The sequence below is a fragment of the Bos indicus x Bos taurus genome, chromosome X (genome assembly GCF_003369695.1).
Source record: "Bos indicus x Bos taurus breed Angus x Brahman F1 hybrid chromosome X, Bos_hybrid_MaternalHap_v2.0, whole genome shotgun sequence".
Taxonomy (NCBI): domain Eukaryota; kingdom Metazoa; phylum Chordata; class Mammalia; order Artiodactyla; family Bovidae; genus Bos; species Bos indicus x Bos taurus.
In genome coordinates this window covers 8,806,776-8,824,054 of record NC_040105.1, presented here as the reverse complement: position 1 = coordinate 8,824,054, position 17,279 = coordinate 8,806,776, and the positions used below count along the sequence as shown (strand labels likewise).

The following is a 17,279-nucleotide window of genomic DNA, read 5'->3' as shown; positions in this document are numbered from 1 at the left end:
CTTCCACAACAAGTCAAATCAACAAAAACATCTTCCTCTGGTTCAGTTCAGTTCAGTTGCTCTGTCGTGTCGGACTCTTTGCAACCCCATGAACCGCAGCACGCCAGGCCTCCCTGTCCATCACCAACTCCCTGAATCTACCCAAACCCATGTCCATCGAGTCGGTGATGCCATCCAACCATCTCATCCTCTGTTGTCCCCTTCTCCTCCTGCCCTCAATCTTTCCCATCATCAGGGTCTTTTCAAATGAGTCAGCTCTTTGCATCAGGTGGCCAAAGTATTGGAGTTGCAGCTTCAGCATCAGTCCTTCCAATGAACACCAAGGACTGATCTCCTTTAGGATGGACTGGTTGGATCCCCTTGCAGTCCAAGGGACTCTCAAGAGTCTTCTCCAACACCACAGTTCAAAAGCATCAATTCTTCGGTGCTCAGCTTTCTTTACAGTCCAACTCTCACATCCAACACGACTACTGGAAAAACCATAGCCTTGACTAGATGGACCTTTGTTGGCAATGTCTCTGCTTTTGAATATGCTGTCTAGGTTGGTCATAACTTTCCTTCCAAGGAGTAAGCGTCTTTTAATTTCATAGCTGCAGTCACCATCTGCAGTGATTTTGGAGCCCAGAAAAATAAAGTCTGAAACTGTTTCCACTGTTTCCCCATCTATTTCCCATGAAGTGATGGGACCGGATGCCATGATCTTAGTTTTCTGAATGTTGAGCTTTAAGCCAACTTTTTCACTCTCCTCCTTCACTTTCATCAAGAGGCTCTTTAGTTCTCACTTTCTGCCATAAGGGTGGTGTCATCTGGACATCTGAGGTTATTGATATTTCTTCTGGCAATCTTGATTCCAGCTTGTGCTTCCTCTGGTGCCTGAGGATAATTCCAATTTTCTGAGATGCACAGGGTAAGAGCCAGCACAGACCTGAAAAGTCAAAGATAATTAGAATGGGGCTGGGAGGTTGATTTATGATTATCGATTGAGCCCGTAGTCTTACGTGATATGAAATGTTCCAGCACTGGGAATACAAGGGGAAACCGATAAGTGATGGCTCTTACTGCATGAAACTTTTAATCTTGGCGATGTCAGAGCTTGAACATACATAATTGCACTAATAAATACCATATAACTAGCATTTAGACAAGTGCTATGATGAAGAAAAGGTCTGAGAGTAGAGCACATATAACATCTACCTAATTTAGCCCAGAAAGTAGAAGAAGTCAGGGAGAACTTCTCAGAAGAGTAACATTTGAACTGAGACCTGGAAGGTGAGAAGGGATTTATTTTGCTCCAGTTTAGTTGACTGGGCTAGTTAGTATCCAAACCTGAATTATACATTAGACCTATGATTCTCATTTCTAGGTTTCTCTCACTGCTCTATAAATCAACAAGTTCTGACAGTTTGTTTTTGCCAACTCCATGACACTGCTTTATAAGACCATTTCTATTTAAAAAGGGAGGAAATCCCTTAGATTTGGCTCCCTGATTCACAACCTGCTTATTATCTGAGTGTCTTATTTCCATTCCTATATTTTTAAAGACATGGTGGGAGTTCATTGGTATGTCTCTAATGTGTGTCATCACAAAGCAGTGAACTGTGAAAAATACCCTAGGAATTCCCAATAAATTGTACAGGAGGCAAATGAAGGGCATCCAGCTATGAACCTGAGCAGTTCTCTTTTTTCAACTACATCCCTGGAGGTTCTTTCTAGAACAAACCTTACCAGGATTTGGTTCTACATAACTTTTGAGGAGTTTGATCAGCTCCCACCCAAGGCATTTCTCTTGGGTTTGTTCTGTGAAGTTATTTGTATCTCAGGTATATGCTCAGCCACTTTAATGCAGAATGAATTAAACACCAAAAAAGGTACCCTAAAGCATCATAACCCTCCAGACCTTAGTGTCTTTTTCTGGCTTGAGCCTGTGATACACTTCTGTGTTTTGCTCAGCAGTTACATAACCAAGTCCCAAGGACAGAAGTTTCCTGAGGGGCAGAGTGGACTCCATTCTGAAGGAGACCCATGTGGTGGACCCAGCTGCAGCTCAGCTGCTGCTATGACAATGATGTCACCAAGCTTAGCATCTAAGCAGGATGTGCCATGGATCCTTCTTCTCCTTTCTTTTAAAAATGAAACACTGAAAAGCATTCTTTAGCCATTCTCTTGCCCTGTTTTTAAAATCTTTGAGGTTGCTTTTTTGCTCAATGAATTCTTGGCTCTGGGTTTTATCAAGTTGTTAGAAAGAATAAAAACCAATGGAAATAGTGAGAGACTTTATTTTGGGGGGCTCCAAAATCACTGCAGATGGTGACTGCAGCCATGAAATTAAAAGATGCTTGCTCACTGGAAGAAAAGCTATGACCAACCTAGACAGTATATTTAAAAGCAGAGATATTACTTTGCAACAAAGATCCATCTAGTCAAAGCTATGGTTTTTCCAGTAGTCATGTATGTATTTGAGAGTTGGACTATAAAAAAGCTGAGCACCGAAGAATTGATGCTTTTGAATTGTGGTGTTGGAGAAGACTCTTGAGAGTCCCTTGGGCTGCAAGGACATCCAACCAGTCCATCCTAAAGGAAATCAGTCTTGAATATTAATTGGAAGGACTGATGTTGAAGCTGAAACTCCAATCCTTTGGCCACCTGATGTGAAGAATTGACTCATTTGAAAAGACCCTGATGCTGGGAAAGATTGAAGGAAGGAGGAGAAGGGACAACAAAGGATGAGGGGGTTGGATGGCACTTCCGACAATGGGCATGAGTTACAGCATGCTCCGGGAGTTGGTGATGGACAGGGAAGCCTGGCATGCTGCAGTCCATGGGGTCACAAAGAGTCGGACACAACTGAGTGGCTGAACTGAACTGATGCTTAAGTAGTATAACAGAGTTCTACAAACTGGCTGGTTTAAAACAACAGAAGTTTCTTCTCTCATGGTTAAGGAGGCCAGAAGTCTGAAAGCCAGGTGTCAAGAGGATAGCTTCCTTCTGGAGGCTCTAAGTAAGTAAGTGTTAGTTGCTCAGTCGTGCCCAACTCTTTGTGACCCCATGGACTGCAGCCCACCAGGCTCCTGTGTCCATGAGATTTTCCAGGCAAGGATACTGGAGTGGGTTGCCATTTCCTTCTCCAGGGGATCTTCCCAACCCAGGGATCGAACCCGGGTCTCCTGTACTGCAGGCAGATTCTTTACCGACTGAGCTACAAGGGAAGCCCTATGGGAGGATATATATCATGCCTTTTTCCTAGTTCTGGTGACTGCTTGTAATCCTTGGTGTTCTGTGATTTGTAGACGCACCATTCCAATCTCTGCCTCCATTTTCACATGGCCTTTTATCCTGTGTGTATATGTGTGTCCAGATTTTCCTCTCCTTTCTCTTATAAAGACAGCAGTCATTGGATTTAGGACTCACCCTCATTTAGTCTAACCTCATCTTAACCTAATTACATCTTTGAGGACCCTATTTCTAAGTAAGGTGACATTCACTGATTACAGCATTTAGGACTTGGACATATCTTTTGGGGGAGGAGACAATTCAACTCAGCACAAGAGGTAAAAAACCCTGCTCTCTATTTAATTTTCCTTCCCTTTCTATACTGACTAAAGGCACAAGTGAACCATTATACAGTGCAAAATCTAGTGGTTAGTGTTTATGGAATTTTAATAAAAGCATATCCAGGAGTTGATCAGATCAGTCACTCAGTCGTGTCCGACTCTTTGCGACCCCATGAATCGCAGCACGCCAGGCCTCCCTGTCCATCACCAACTTCCGGAGTTCACTCAGACTCGTCCATCGAGTCAGTGATGCCATCCAGCCATCTCACCCTCTGTCGTCCCCTTCTCCTCTTGCCCCCAATCCCTCCCAGCATCAGAATCTTTTCCAATGAGTCAACTCTTCGCATGACGTGGCCAAAGTACTGGAGTTTCAGCTTTAGCATCATTCCTTCCAAAGAAATCCCAGGGCTGATCTCCTTCAGAATGGACTGGTTGGATCTCCTTGCAGTCGAAGGGACTCTCAAGTGTCTTCTCCAACACCACAGTTCAAAGGCATCAATTCTTCAGCGCTCAGCCTTCTTCACAGTCCAACTCTCACATCCATACATGACCACAGGAAAAACCATAGCCTTGACTAGACGAACCTTTGTTGGCAAAGTAATGTCTCTGCTTTTGAATATGCTGTCTAGGTTGGTCATAACTTTCCTTCCAAGGAGTAAGCGTCTTTTAATTTCATGGCTGCATTCACCATCTGCAGTGATTTTGGAGCCCAGAAAAATAAAGTCTGACACTGTTTCCACTGTTTCCCCATCTATTTCCCAAGAAGTGGTGGGACCAGATGCCATGATCTTCGTTTTCTGAATGTTGAGCTTTAAGCCAACTTTTTCACTCTCCACTTTCACTTTCATCAAGAGGCTTTTGAGTTCCTCTTCACTTTCTGCCATAAGGGTGGTGTCATCTGCATATCTGAGGTTATTGATATTTCTCCCAGAAATCTTGATTCCAGCTTGTGTTTCTTCCAGCCCAGTGTTTCTCATGATGTACTCTGCATATAAGTTAAATAAACAGGGTGACAATATACAGCCTTGACGAACTCCTTTTCCTATTTGGAACCAGTCTGTTGTTCCATGTCCAGTTCTAACTGTTGCTTCCTGACCTGCATACAAATTTCTCAAGAGGCAGATCAGGTGGTCTGGTATTCCCATCTCTTTCAGAATTTTCCACAGTTTATTGTGATCCACACAGTCAAAGGCTTTGGCATAGTCAATAAAGCAGAAATAGATGTTTTTCTGGAACTCTCTTGCTTTTTCCATGATCCAGCAGATGTTGGCAATTTGATCTCTGGTTCCTCTGCCTTTTCTAAAACCAGCTTGAACATCAGGAAGTTCACGGTTCACATATTGCTGAAGCCTGGCTTGGAGAATTTTGAGCATTACTTTACTAGCGTGTGAGATGAGTGCAATTGTATGGTAGTTTGAGCATTCTTTGGCATTGCCTTTCTTTGGGATTGCAATGAAAACTGACCTTTCCAGTCCTGTGGCCACTGCTGAGTTTTCCAAATTTGCTGGCAAACTGAGTGCAGCACTTTCACAGCATCATCTTTCAGGATTTGGAATCGCTCAACTGGAATTCTATCACCTCCACTAACTTTGTTCATAGTGATGCTTTCTAAGGCACACTTGACTTCACACTCCAGGATGTCTGGCTCTAGGTGAGTGATCACACCATCGTGATTATCTTGGTCATGAAGATCTTTTTTGTACAGTTCTGTGTATTCTTGCCATCTCTTCTTAATATCTTCTGCTTCTGTTAGGTCCATACCATTTCTGTCCTTTATCGAGCCCATCTTTGCATGAAATGTTCCTTTGGTATCTCTGATTTTCTTGAAGAGATCTCTAGCCTTTCCCATTCTGTTGTTTTCCTCTATTTCTTTGCATTGGTTGCTGAAGAAGGCTTTCTTATCTCTTCTTGCTAGTCTTTGGAACTCTTCATTCAGATGTTTATATCTTTCCTTTTCTCCTTTGTTTTTCGCTTCTCTTCTTTTCACAGCTATTTGTAAGGCCTCCCCAGACAGCCATTTTGCTTTTTTGCATTTCTTTTCCATGGGGATGGTCTTGATCCCTGTCTCCTGTACAGTGTCACGAACCTCATTCCATAGTTCATCAGGCACTCTATCTATCAGATCTAGGCCCTTACATCTATTTCTCACTTCTACTGTATAATCATAAGGGATTTGATTTAGGTCATACCTGAATGGTCTAGTGGTTTTCCCTACTTTATTCAATTTAAGTCTGAATTTGGCAATAAGGAGCTCATGATCTGAGCCTCAGTCAGCTCCTGGTCTTGTTTTTGCTGACTGTATAGAGCTTCTCCATCTTTGGCTGCAAAGAATATAATCAATCTGATTTTGGTGTTGACCATCTGGCGATGTCCATGTATAGAGTCTTCTCTTGTGTTGTTGGAAGAGGGTGTTTGTTATGACCAGTGCATTTTCTTGGCAAAACTCTATTAGTCTTTGCCCTGCTTCATTCCGTATTCCAAGGCCAAATTTGCCTGTTACTCCAGGTGTTTCTTGACTTCCTACTTTTGCATTCCAGTCCCCTGTAATGAGAAGGACATCTTTTTTGGGTGTTAGTTCTAAAAGGTCTTGTAGGTCTTCATAGAACCGTTCAACTTCAGCTTCTTCAGTGTTACTGGTTGGGGCATAGACTTGGATTACTGTGATATTGTATGGTTTGCCTTGGAAACGAACAGAGATCATTCTGTCGTTTTTGAGATTGCATCCAAGTACTGCATTTCGGACTCTTTTGTTGACCATGATGGCTACTCCATTCCTTCTGAGGGATTCCTGCCCACAGTAGTAGATATAATGGTCATCTGAGTTAAATTCACCCATTCCAGTCCATTTCAGTTTGCTGATTCCTAGAATGTTGACGCTCACTCTTGCCATCTCATGTTTGACCACTTCCAATTTGCCTTGATTCATGTACCTGACATTCCTGGTTCCTATGCAATATTGCTCTTTACAGCATCGGACCTTGCTTCTATCACCAGTCACATCCACAGCTGGGTATTGGGCACCTACTGACCTGGGGAGTTTCTCTTTCAGTATCCTATCATTTTGCCTTTTCATACTGTTCATGGGGTTCTCAAGGCAAGAATACTGAAGTGGTTTGCCATTCCCTTCTCCAGTGGACCACATTCTGTCAGAATGAGACAGTAGGTGTTGCAAGAGGGCATCAGAGGGCAAACACACTGAAACCATACTCACAGAAAACAAGTCAGTCTAATCACACTAGGACCACAGCCTTGTCTAACTCAATGAAACTAAGCCATGCCCGTGGGGCAACCCAAGATGGGTGGGTCATGGTGGAGAGATCTGACAGAATGTGGTCCAGGAGGTGATAGGCATGTTCTATATTTTAATTATGGTGGTGGTTTCATAGGTACACATAGCTATCAAAGCTCATTGGTACAGTTTATTGTATGTAGATTATTCCTCAATAAACTAGGTAAGAAAAACTATATCCCTGAGGCACAATACCAATTATTTTTCTTTTCTCCTTTCTTTTCTATGCTCCATCCCATCTTGTCAGTAGAAAAACATATTGGACAAATAGGTTCTCCCATTTCCATCCAAAATAGAGAAGTGGAAATCCTGGGAAAAAATAAAATTTTCAGAGGAAAAAAATCCATATTATTTAGTTACTTTCAAAATCAGAAATACTGACAAATGTTTGTACTGTGAACATTTTAATTAAAAAATATTAAAAATTATTTACATTATTATATAATTCTCCATCTTCAAAAGTAGTTCTAAAACATATGCTATGGAAAGGTTTTAAAAACTCCTTTAACCACAGCTGAACCATGTACCATGTTCAGAAAAAATTAACTTACCTTAAGACTCCAAGTGCACCTTCACCCACAAAGACAGAAGAAAGTTAAACAAAGAAGGAATGCCACTGGCACAAAAATGCATGTTCAAAAATGTTTATAAACCCAAATTAAGTTTAGTTGTCAGTTAACTTTATAATATTAATGTTATTATTAAAAGTGTCTTGAATCATTTCAAAGCCAAAAACGAAACTGATGATGGTCATCCGTTTCAGATTTGGTGTTGGAAAATTCTTTCAAATGCTAGTTGCAGGTAAACAACAATTGTTTGTTTTATGCTTTGGTCCCTAGAACTCTGCTAAGCACATCTAAACTGCAACTTAAGATTTTTATATAACCTTGCTTTTTACCTGCCTCACTAGGGGGTATCCTGAAAACAGAAGAGTTGGTATTTAGAAATACTGTATTCACACCAGTTGGAAAAATAAACAAGTAACAGGGTAGAACATTGTGTTTATGCAAACTTGCTTTTTAAAGTTGAGAGGATAAAGATGAAACACTAAAAAACATAGAAGTGAAACTGCTGGTTGCTCAGTCACGTCCAACTCTTTACAACCCCATGGACTATAGCCCACCAGGCTCCTCTGTTCATGAGATTTTTCCGGCAAGAATACCAGAATGGATAGCCATTCCTTTCTTCAAGAGATCTTCCCCACCCAGGGATCGAACCTGGGTCTCCTGCATTGCAGGCAGATTCTCTATCATCTGAGCCACCAAGCGGAGAAGGCAATGGCAACCCACTCCAGTACTCTTGCCTGGAAAATCCCATGGATGGAGGAGCCTGGTGGGCTGCAGTCCATGGGGTCGCTAAGAGTCAGACATGACTGAACGACTTCACTTCCACTTTTCACTTTCATGCAATGGAGAAGGAAATGGCAACCCACTCCAGTGTTCTTGCCTGGAGAATCCCAGGGATGGCAGAGCCTGGTGGGCTGCTGTCTATGGGGTCGCACAGAGTTGGACACGACTGAAGCGACTTAGCAGCAGTAGAAGCAGCATATACTGTCTGAAGAAATTGTCATAGATCTTGATGTTAACTAGACGAGTATGAAAACTGGGTGCCTGTTTTAAAGGCAACTGGGTGCCTTTTAAGGAGTTTTATAGGTGTTTTAAAGAGTTTAAAACTTTAAAGAGTTTTAAAAACTCTTTAAGGTTTAAACTTTAAAGGTGTTTTAAAGGCAACTGGGTGCCTGTTTTAAAGAGAGAGTTCATGGTTCCAGTTCTGGGCAATGTGAAACTGACCCCAAAAGACTGAGTCAAAAAACTGATCTGTTGGTATATAAATGTAATAGAGGGCAAAGAATTTTCTACACTCTGCTCTGAATATATAGAAACCCAAATTGTCTTTCACTTAACTTAAAAAGTGCCCTGCCTTGAAAGACCATATTGGTATTATTTAGTTGATATTGACAACACCTCTAAAACTTGGAGAGGGAGGTGAAAATCCCAGCTAGACTCTTCACTGGGTTGACTGAGTCTTTTTCTAAGAGTTTTAAACAAAGGTTTCATTAGCAAATTAGAAAGGTTTGAGTAGATCCTTTGAGTGTAAGACCAGGTGAACTCACATGAGGGATGGTCCTTCAGTATAGCTTGATTCATCAAGTAATTCAAAAATATTGATTTTGTATAGATGATAGTACACTCCCATCACTCTGCTTGTTCTCTCCAGGATGCTCTATGCTAGGCATGCTGCATACATTAGGTCCTTTACTCTTACTCAGCCTTTTGAAGTGAACATGATTTTGTAGACTGGGAAGTGAGGATGAAAGTTGTAAAGTGATGTGCTCAAGGTCACACAGCTAGATAACAAATCAACAAATTGAAATGCATCCAGAAATGGTCCCAAAGCACTTCCAAATTGAACAGCTTCTTAATCTGCAATTCTAGTCCTACAAGAGTTAGTAGTTGATGTTAGATCACATGGATCTGAGTACTAGCTCTGCCACTTAACTAGGGAGTTAGAAGCTTTTAGATCTTGTTTCCTTCATCTGTAGAACTGGGGGTTAACTATTACAGCTGTGGGTGTGTGTATCTATTGATCTGGATAGTACATGCATAATTTCACCCAAGTGCCTGCCACATAGGAATTTCCAACAACTATTATTTGTTCTTATATTGTTATAATAACAATTGATTAAAGGGTTAGGAGCAAGATGAGTAGATAATCTTGAATATAACACTAAATTTAAGTTACCAGATAATATGGACATGTTTGGTGCTTTGTGCTTTTTCCCTTTAGTGTTTGCATGAATATTTTTTCTGGATATCTCTTTTGGTATTATAATATTAAATTGTCCTTTAAGGTAGAGAGTCAAACTTATATCTTAGTCTTTTCACCTCACAGTACCAGTTAGGACTCAATCTCTCAAATACTGTTTTATCCTGTAAATCATTATATTCACTATCTAGAGAATAACTATGACACCATTTCCATCTTTTGAAAATGATCATTGTTCCTCAGTGCTGGGTTGGTATTTAACAAAGTGAGTTTTTGCTGATATTACCCATATAAGATTATCCTGCAAATCGAGATTTATTTCCACTGACATCCATCATTTGTAGTTTAAGTTCTTGGATATTATATTCATTCAGGGAAATTCTAGAATATGAATTTTAAGAAACCACTCTTGCTTCAGCTGAAAAAAAAGAAAAAAATTCTAGCTTAAAATCAAGAAGAATTTTAGGCATGGGGTAGTATGACTATTTAATTAGAATTCTTAAGGTCTGTAAAAGTTCTTCACCTGTTCTCATATATTCCATGTCATACAGATTAAAATCATGTCCTCCTTTTCATATTTCAGGAGCTTGGAGTTAGAACCTTTGACTTCTATGGGATAGTCAGATACTGTATACTGTTTACCCTAGGTACCACTAAGAATGTAGAAATGATATCAGAGGAATCACAGTCAGTTTGAGAGGCACAGGCAGGATGAAACAAAAATCAGTGATGCTGCTTAAAACTTATTGGAAGCCAATCAGATAGAAGTCTGAAATATTATATGGCAGTAAATCAGGAAGTTCAATGTGATTTGGGACTATATAAGCAGTGGGATTATATAACAAACAAGGGTAAAATAGGATGCCCTAACCTGGAATATTGGATCTCAGGATGGAAAAGAAATAAGCAACTGGAGGGTGTCCAGAGGAGATCATCTACAATGATGGTTTTAAAGCAAAATATGAACTTTATAGTGTAGCCAAACCACAAAGTCAGACCCAAGGGTCATGATAGAAATCTACAGATAGCTTGAGGGTCTAGACACCAAGGGGAAAGAGGAATCTTGGCTGGAGATAAGAAAAATTTCAAGGGATGAAGTTAAGAAAAGGGAAATCTAGGTTTAACAGAATATATTCCTTGGTAATAAGATGTATGTTTGTAGAACAGTGTCTCAAGGGAATAGAAAGACCACTGATGCATTTTCAAGGATCCCTGATAAGAGGATAGCTTGACATCAGACCAAGGTCTCTAGAACTTTCATTAGAATATTCTTGTGCCATTACCAGATGGAATAGATATATTTTTTATCATGAATTTCTAGGATAATTATAACATGATAGTGAACACACTGTTCTGCCCTTTAATAAAAGGTATCCTAAGACTTTGATTAACTTCAACTCTGAGGGAAAAAACAAAACCTAAAACAAATACAGACACTACTTTTCAACATTAAATGCCCTAATAAATGAGCAAAGTTTCAGAGACCTGATTTTTAAAGTTGTTGTTCAGTCGCTCAGTTGTGTCTCATTCTTTGTGACCCCATGGACTGCAGCATGCAAGGCTTGTATTCAAAACTATTTCTTTCTAGACTTTCAGTTATATTGCTTCTGAAGCAGGCTAATGAATTGTAAGAAAGATTCTGGGGATCAACGTAACAAAACCAGTCATTTTTTAAATTGGTAAATGAAACCCAGATCTTCCTTAATCAAGCCTGGCATAAAATGGCAGTCAATCAGAAAGGCCAATGTGAATTGGGTCTGTATAAGCAAAAGGGATTATATAACAACAGTAAAATAGGATGCCTTAACTGAGCATGAATGAAAAAGCCATGCACCACAATGACTGCAAAATAAGACTAATAGCAGTCAGATTGGAAATCTCAATACTTAAAAAAAATCATTTAAAAAACCCAAACAATCTTATAAAATCTTTCTTTCCAAAAGTGCCATTACATTTTCCCCATGTGTTTTAAAAGCACATATACTTACACCAGGTTTTTAAAAGGGAGCCAGGGCTTAATTTTATGGATATTTAAAACAATTCATTCATTGTTTCCTTATGCTGAGGCAAGCTCTAGGTTGATGAAGTCAGGACCTGTAGAAAACAAGATGATGAATGAATTGGATGCATCTGCTCTAAGCCTGAAGTGGCAATAGAAGAGTCCCTCTGCTCATTGGCTCCCCAGCATCCATGACCAAGCCTGTATGACTTTGTGCCTGGCCAGTATTCTTATTAGCCCTACATCATTGTGGCAGGGTTGCATTTTCAACCCCATGGTCATCTTTTGTGGTTAGACAAATATTTAACATATATGAATTATAAATACATTTGCCCAACCACCGGAATTGTAAGTAATCCTGTGAAGTGTGGTTTTGCTAACCATATACTCCAAATGCCAAAATCCAACAAAGCATAAGCAGTTCCATGCATGGGTATCCAAATGGCAGAGACATTGTTTTCTTTGATAGTGACAAGTTACATGATATTGTGAACTAAGGAAAGGTTAGGCAAGACCCTCCGTCTTTTCCGTCTTCTGGGATTTGTTTGAGAAGGGAAGAAAGCAAATGACAACAATCCCCTACATGTAATTTGATGTGTGCAATCAGGCAGGAAAGTCAGCAATTTTAAAGGCTATGGATCTCCACAGCACACCTAATCAACAGCCACTGGAAAGTATGCTTATGTTTCAGGGTGAGAAGAGCTGGGCGGCAGGGAGGGTGATAGGAAATTAGTTTCTCACTTTGTCTTGTGGTGGCAGATGGATCATAATGCTACAGGAGGGAACTCTCCGAGCGCAGTGGGTCCCGATGCATTTACAAAAGTGGGTACATCAGAGATCCTGGGGTCCAAATGAAGCCCTTTGTGGAAGTGTTGAATTCTTCTGTTAATTAGATTTCATGAGGTGACCCTTACTAGACAGTCAAATACCTAGGACTGTTTAACACACTTTTTAAGATGAGAAAGACATTAAATTTTCCCCTGAAAATTTTATTGAGTATAAAACAAGCTTTCCAAAATCCATGTCAGACAATTCTGATATGATACACAACAGAAGGCAAATGTTTGTGTCAAACACTTGCATTTATAAGTTCATAGTAAACTTCTGTTCTTTAATAAAAGTAACGGTAAGGGAAAGCCACCTTCCTATTTGCCTAAAATCCTCTTCATCCAGAAGGGGTAAAAGAGGGCACAAGAACACAGTTAAAGTACTCAGGCATTTCCAACGTTTTCTCTGTTCCCCTGCTGAGATGGTTGTGAGATGCGTTACAAAACATAAACGTTAGGTCAGAAACGTAGAAGCCTCGTAGAAGCAGGCGAGACTTTGAACTTTATATTCTAAGGTGCTCCCAGACTTGTTTTCAACAGGGAACATGGACATCGCCAGCGTTTTCCAGCTTCCCAGGAATGTGGCCACAGTGCTCTGCACCCAGAGGCGTCCCACAACCGAACTCTCCAAGACTGCTCGCTTTGTAAGCGCCAATCCCCGCAGCCTGTGGGCTGAAGTTGCGCGGGGCGCCTGCCGCCTGCTCGGCCCCACTAACCCCTCCTCCTCGGGTACAGTTACTGCACGACCCTTACGCGGCGAGGACCCCTCGCCACCCCCCACTTTTCTTAGTAGGTCCCCATCTCCAGCCCATTCATCGGCAGCCACTGCATTTGAACTGAATCTCTATCCTTCCTTTTTAAAAACAAAAACTGCAGTTGGGGGGTGGGGGGGGGGGGAAGGAAGGCAGGAGATTTAACTCCAACTTCAGAGCAGCCGTCTTGGGCTGCCCATCTGACACCAGTGGGTGGGGTGCAATCTGACACTTCCTTTCCTTTCCAGAAACGTGAGTGGAGCTGGCGCCCCCTTCGATCTGGGGGAGGGGAGACCGGGGACAAGGTCCGCACTTCCGTCCTCAGGGTTTTCTCCCCAGGAGACCCGGTATCAGTGGTGAGCGGCGCTCGCTGTGCGCCGCTCCCAGGTTTGGCGCCTGGAAAACTCCACGTTTTGCTTTCTCCTACTTCTGGCTCCGCCCCAGCTCCAGACCTGGCGTCTCTCCCACCCTACCCGTCCGGGCCGCCCCCTTCGCGCTGCCTCTAGCGCGAGCGTGTGGGGACATCCCCGCGCCAGCCCTGGGCCCAAAGCTGGGTTGAGAATATTAAGAGTCCCTCTCCAGCGGGTCATGGACAGCCGGCCCTGGGGTTCTTCCCTTAGCTCCCTGGGCGCAGCCAGGAATTCTCTCCCACCGTAGCCGCTCAGCCGTTGGAAGGCCCTGGGCGCTGCGCGCTCCGTGTCCTCACTTTGTAGCGAGAAACTAGCACCTCGGGGGAGCCTGGAGCTTGGAGACACTCTTGCGCCTAGCCAGTCAGAGGAGTGGGCGCAGCAGCCAAGTGGCGGCGAGACGCGTAGCTTCAGGGGCCCGGATACGGCGACGGTGCCCTGGGGCGCAGATCGGGTGCCCAGCTCCAGCGCGGGAGGAAGTCCCTCTCACGGAGAGCGGAGAGCGAGGGACGCGCCCTGGGCGCACGCCCAGGAGGCCTCCTCCTCAGCCCTCGGGACCGTCCTTAGGGCGCGAGGAGGAGCTTGCTGGAGACTTCGAGGCTGTCCAGAGCCAGAGAGCCCGAGCGCGGCGTCTCCTGCCTCAGCTGGGAAGGGGGAGTGGCGCTGGCCGCCGGAGCTGGGAACCCAGCGAGCGCCTGACCTTCCTCTTCTTCCTTACCCTCTTCAGGACTTAGGCTCTGCGGGAAGGTTCTCGCCACCGAAGGAGTCCTCCCTCCCCACCCCTTTTCCTAGAAGGCTGGTGATGGATCTCCTGCTTCTGCCCCCACCGGGGCACTTGGAGCGCGCTGGTGGCGCGTGAGCCGGGAACTGCCCCCTACCGCCCTCGGCGATCCTGGGGCCGACGCCGCCTGGCAGCCTCTCCTGAGCCCCCTTGCTTCCTGGCCCCAAATCGCTAGCAATTCCGAGAGCTGGAAGAGGGTGGCCCTCAGGCACAGCCCGCCGAGATGTCCGCGCAGAGCCTGCTCCACAGTGTCTTCTCCTGCTCCTCGCCGGCCTCGGGCAGCGCGGCTTCTGCCAAGGGCTTCTCCAAGAGGAAGCTGCGCCAGACCCGCAGCCTGGACCCTGCTCTGATCGGCGGCTACGGGGGCGAGGCGGGCGCAGAGGGCGGCTCGCGGGGGACCAGCGGGGGCCGCCTCTGCTCTCCGCTGTCCCTGGCCGAGGGTCTTAGCCCTCGCTCGGCGTTCTCTCCCCGGGGCCCACCTTCTCGGGCCAACCGCCTCCCGCCCCCTAGACCCCTCTGCTCATCCTTCTCCACACCCAGCACCCCGCAGGAGAAGTCGCCGTCTGGCAGCTTCCACTTTGACTATGAGGTCCCCCTGGGTCGCGGCGGACTCAAGAAGAGCATGGTGTGGGACCTGCCTTCGGTCCTAGCCGGGCCGGGCAGTGGTCGGAGCGCCATCCTCTGCTCTTCCGGGGGAGGCCCCAACGGCATCTTCGCTTCTCCCAGGAGGTGGCTCCAGCAGAGAAAGTTCCAGTCCCCACCCGACAGCCACGGCCAACCCTATGTCGTGTGGAAGTCCGAGGTAGGGTCTGGTGCCGCGTGTTCTCGTGGCCCAAGGCTGGCCACCTGGGCAGTTCTTTAATTACTTCTCGTTTACACAGCCAGAGCTCCTCTGAGGGGCTTTCCTGGTGTGGCTGTTCCTCTGTGGCTGATGAAATGGTGTCTGGAAATGGGACGTCCCTAGTGGCCACCCGCATGTGTCTTGTTAGGACTCCTTGGCTCCGCTCGGAGCAGTGGTAGGAGCTGAGGAAGAGATGCTTTCTGTGTGGCAGGTGATTTCAAAGGGTCACTTATCCCTTCACCCAATATTGATATTTTTTAGAACTCCAAATGGTCTAGTTCTAAGCTGTTTGTCAGGATTGGAGGAAATCATATTTTGAAATATTTCTGCCATGTGGTTATTTTACAGAGAATTTGGGAACATTATTCTTGAGGGTGGTGTCGGTATGTGTGTGTAGGTCTGTGTGTTTAGGAATGTAGCTACTACTAGAATTCTCTAGTTTTGATCTTTTATTCTCCCTAAAGGTTTAATATCAGAGATCTATGGTATTAAGTACTAGTTTAATCCTGGAGAAAAAAAATCTCTGCTTAAGGCTATCAAAGATTATGGAAATATGCCTCAGTTCCACTAAGGGCAACTTGTAGTTATTTCACTAGCTACATGACTCAAGAATCATTAGCAAAAAAAGGGACTCAGAGGGAGCTATTGGTACCTTTAAAAATGTTTGCTGGTTAAAAAGAATGGAGAACAGAAGTAATAGGAAACTGTGGCTGATGTGTACTTGGAAAGCTGCATGCTTTTATAGAGTAAATACTAGTTGTTTTAAAAATGAACAACTCTTGTTCAGTTCACAAACTCTATAGATTTGCCTTGGGTCTGTTTCCATAAGGGGGGATTCCATCCATTGTAATTAAATATTTTAAAGTACAGTTAGAATTACAGAAATGGAGTGTAACACCATGTAACTGCTGGAGATTTAGACCAAAGGAAGAAAACACAACCAAGAAAAACAGTTGGAAAGTAGTGTCCAACAGCATACCTTGCTCTCTTAACATGAGACAACTAACTGTGAAATTTTGGCTTTTATCAGACCTCTTTATAAAAATCAATATTTAGCAGAAATATTTGCATCACGTGTTAGTGAAATATTAGTTACTGTGTCAAAAATAACTGCTAGTGTTGGGTGGGGAGCATGGATTACAAATACTAACAAACATTGTTGACTGTCCTGCCCATTTTCTTGAGGAAGGTAGACAGTAGAGAGAAAAGTCAAATAGAAGAGGGAGAGATTCTCTTCAAACCAGAGAACTCAGCATTAGAAAGAGGGTCAAGGATCTAAATGCTGAATTTCTGTTGGTCTTTAGAGGACCCTGGATTCCTACTCTATATCAGAAGCACACATTAGCAGATTAGCCTGTAGGAGTTGAAAGAGAAAGAAATGCAAAAAGCAAGCCAAGTTCTTGGATTGGATAGTCACGGACATTCACGTTTAAACCAATTGCATCATTAAGAATGTCTCTGCTTTTCTTTGCAACTGTATGTACTTGGAATATAGTATGCAGATGCTGTTTGTCACTATTATGATCAAAAGGCAATCTACTGTGGATGATCACAACTGGTTAGAAATTTTCTTCTTATCCATTAAAATCTCATCATCAGTGGACAAGTATCTGAACTTCGGCAATACTGGGTGGCTTAAAACCGTTCTATGCAGTGTACAGGCAGTCTGCAGGCTCACCTACCATGACTTTCACCTCTTTTGTAGTGGTTAAAACTAAGTACGTAGCCATCTAACAAAAGAACAAAATTTTTTTCATAAAATGTTCGTGTGTGTGTGTGTGTATGTAATCCCTTTAGTCTTGAGGCAAACGTGGAATGATTGGTTAGAATCCTGGCATGAAAGTCCAAGGCTGATTTCGTTTGAGTCCCAGATATCCTAACTTAACCCCAGGGTCTGGAACTTAATGGCCTGGATTACCTTTCAAAGGTTTAACACCCTGGAACCCTCTCAGAAACCAAGGAAGTTCATCCTATTGAGCACTGCTTGTCCTTCTCACTTGTAAGCAAGCTGAGTCCTTTATCCTAAAAGAGAATCTTTACTAATGATGTCAAAAGTGCAGCATATG

The 17,279-nt window shown here is 43.4% G+C and overlaps 1 protein-coding gene across 2 annotated transcripts in view; it reads left to right on the top strand.

The window, feature by feature from the left end:
* Positions 1–13,375: 13,375 nt before the first annotated feature.
* ARHGAP6 (Rho GTPase activating protein 6) overlaps positions 13,376–17,279 on the top strand; it is a 541,707-nt gene continuing 537,803 nt past the window's right edge. The window contains exon 1 of one of the 2 annotated variants that reach the window (XM_027535096.1): positions 13,376–15,174. In XM_027535096.1, the coding sequence (XP_027390897.1) occupies positions 14,596–15,174 (579 nt within the window). In that variant the 5' untranslated portion in view covers positions 13,376–14,595. The remainder of the gene's footprint in view (positions 15,175–17,279) is intronic. The other variant, XM_027535095.1, reaches the window with a different exon arrangement.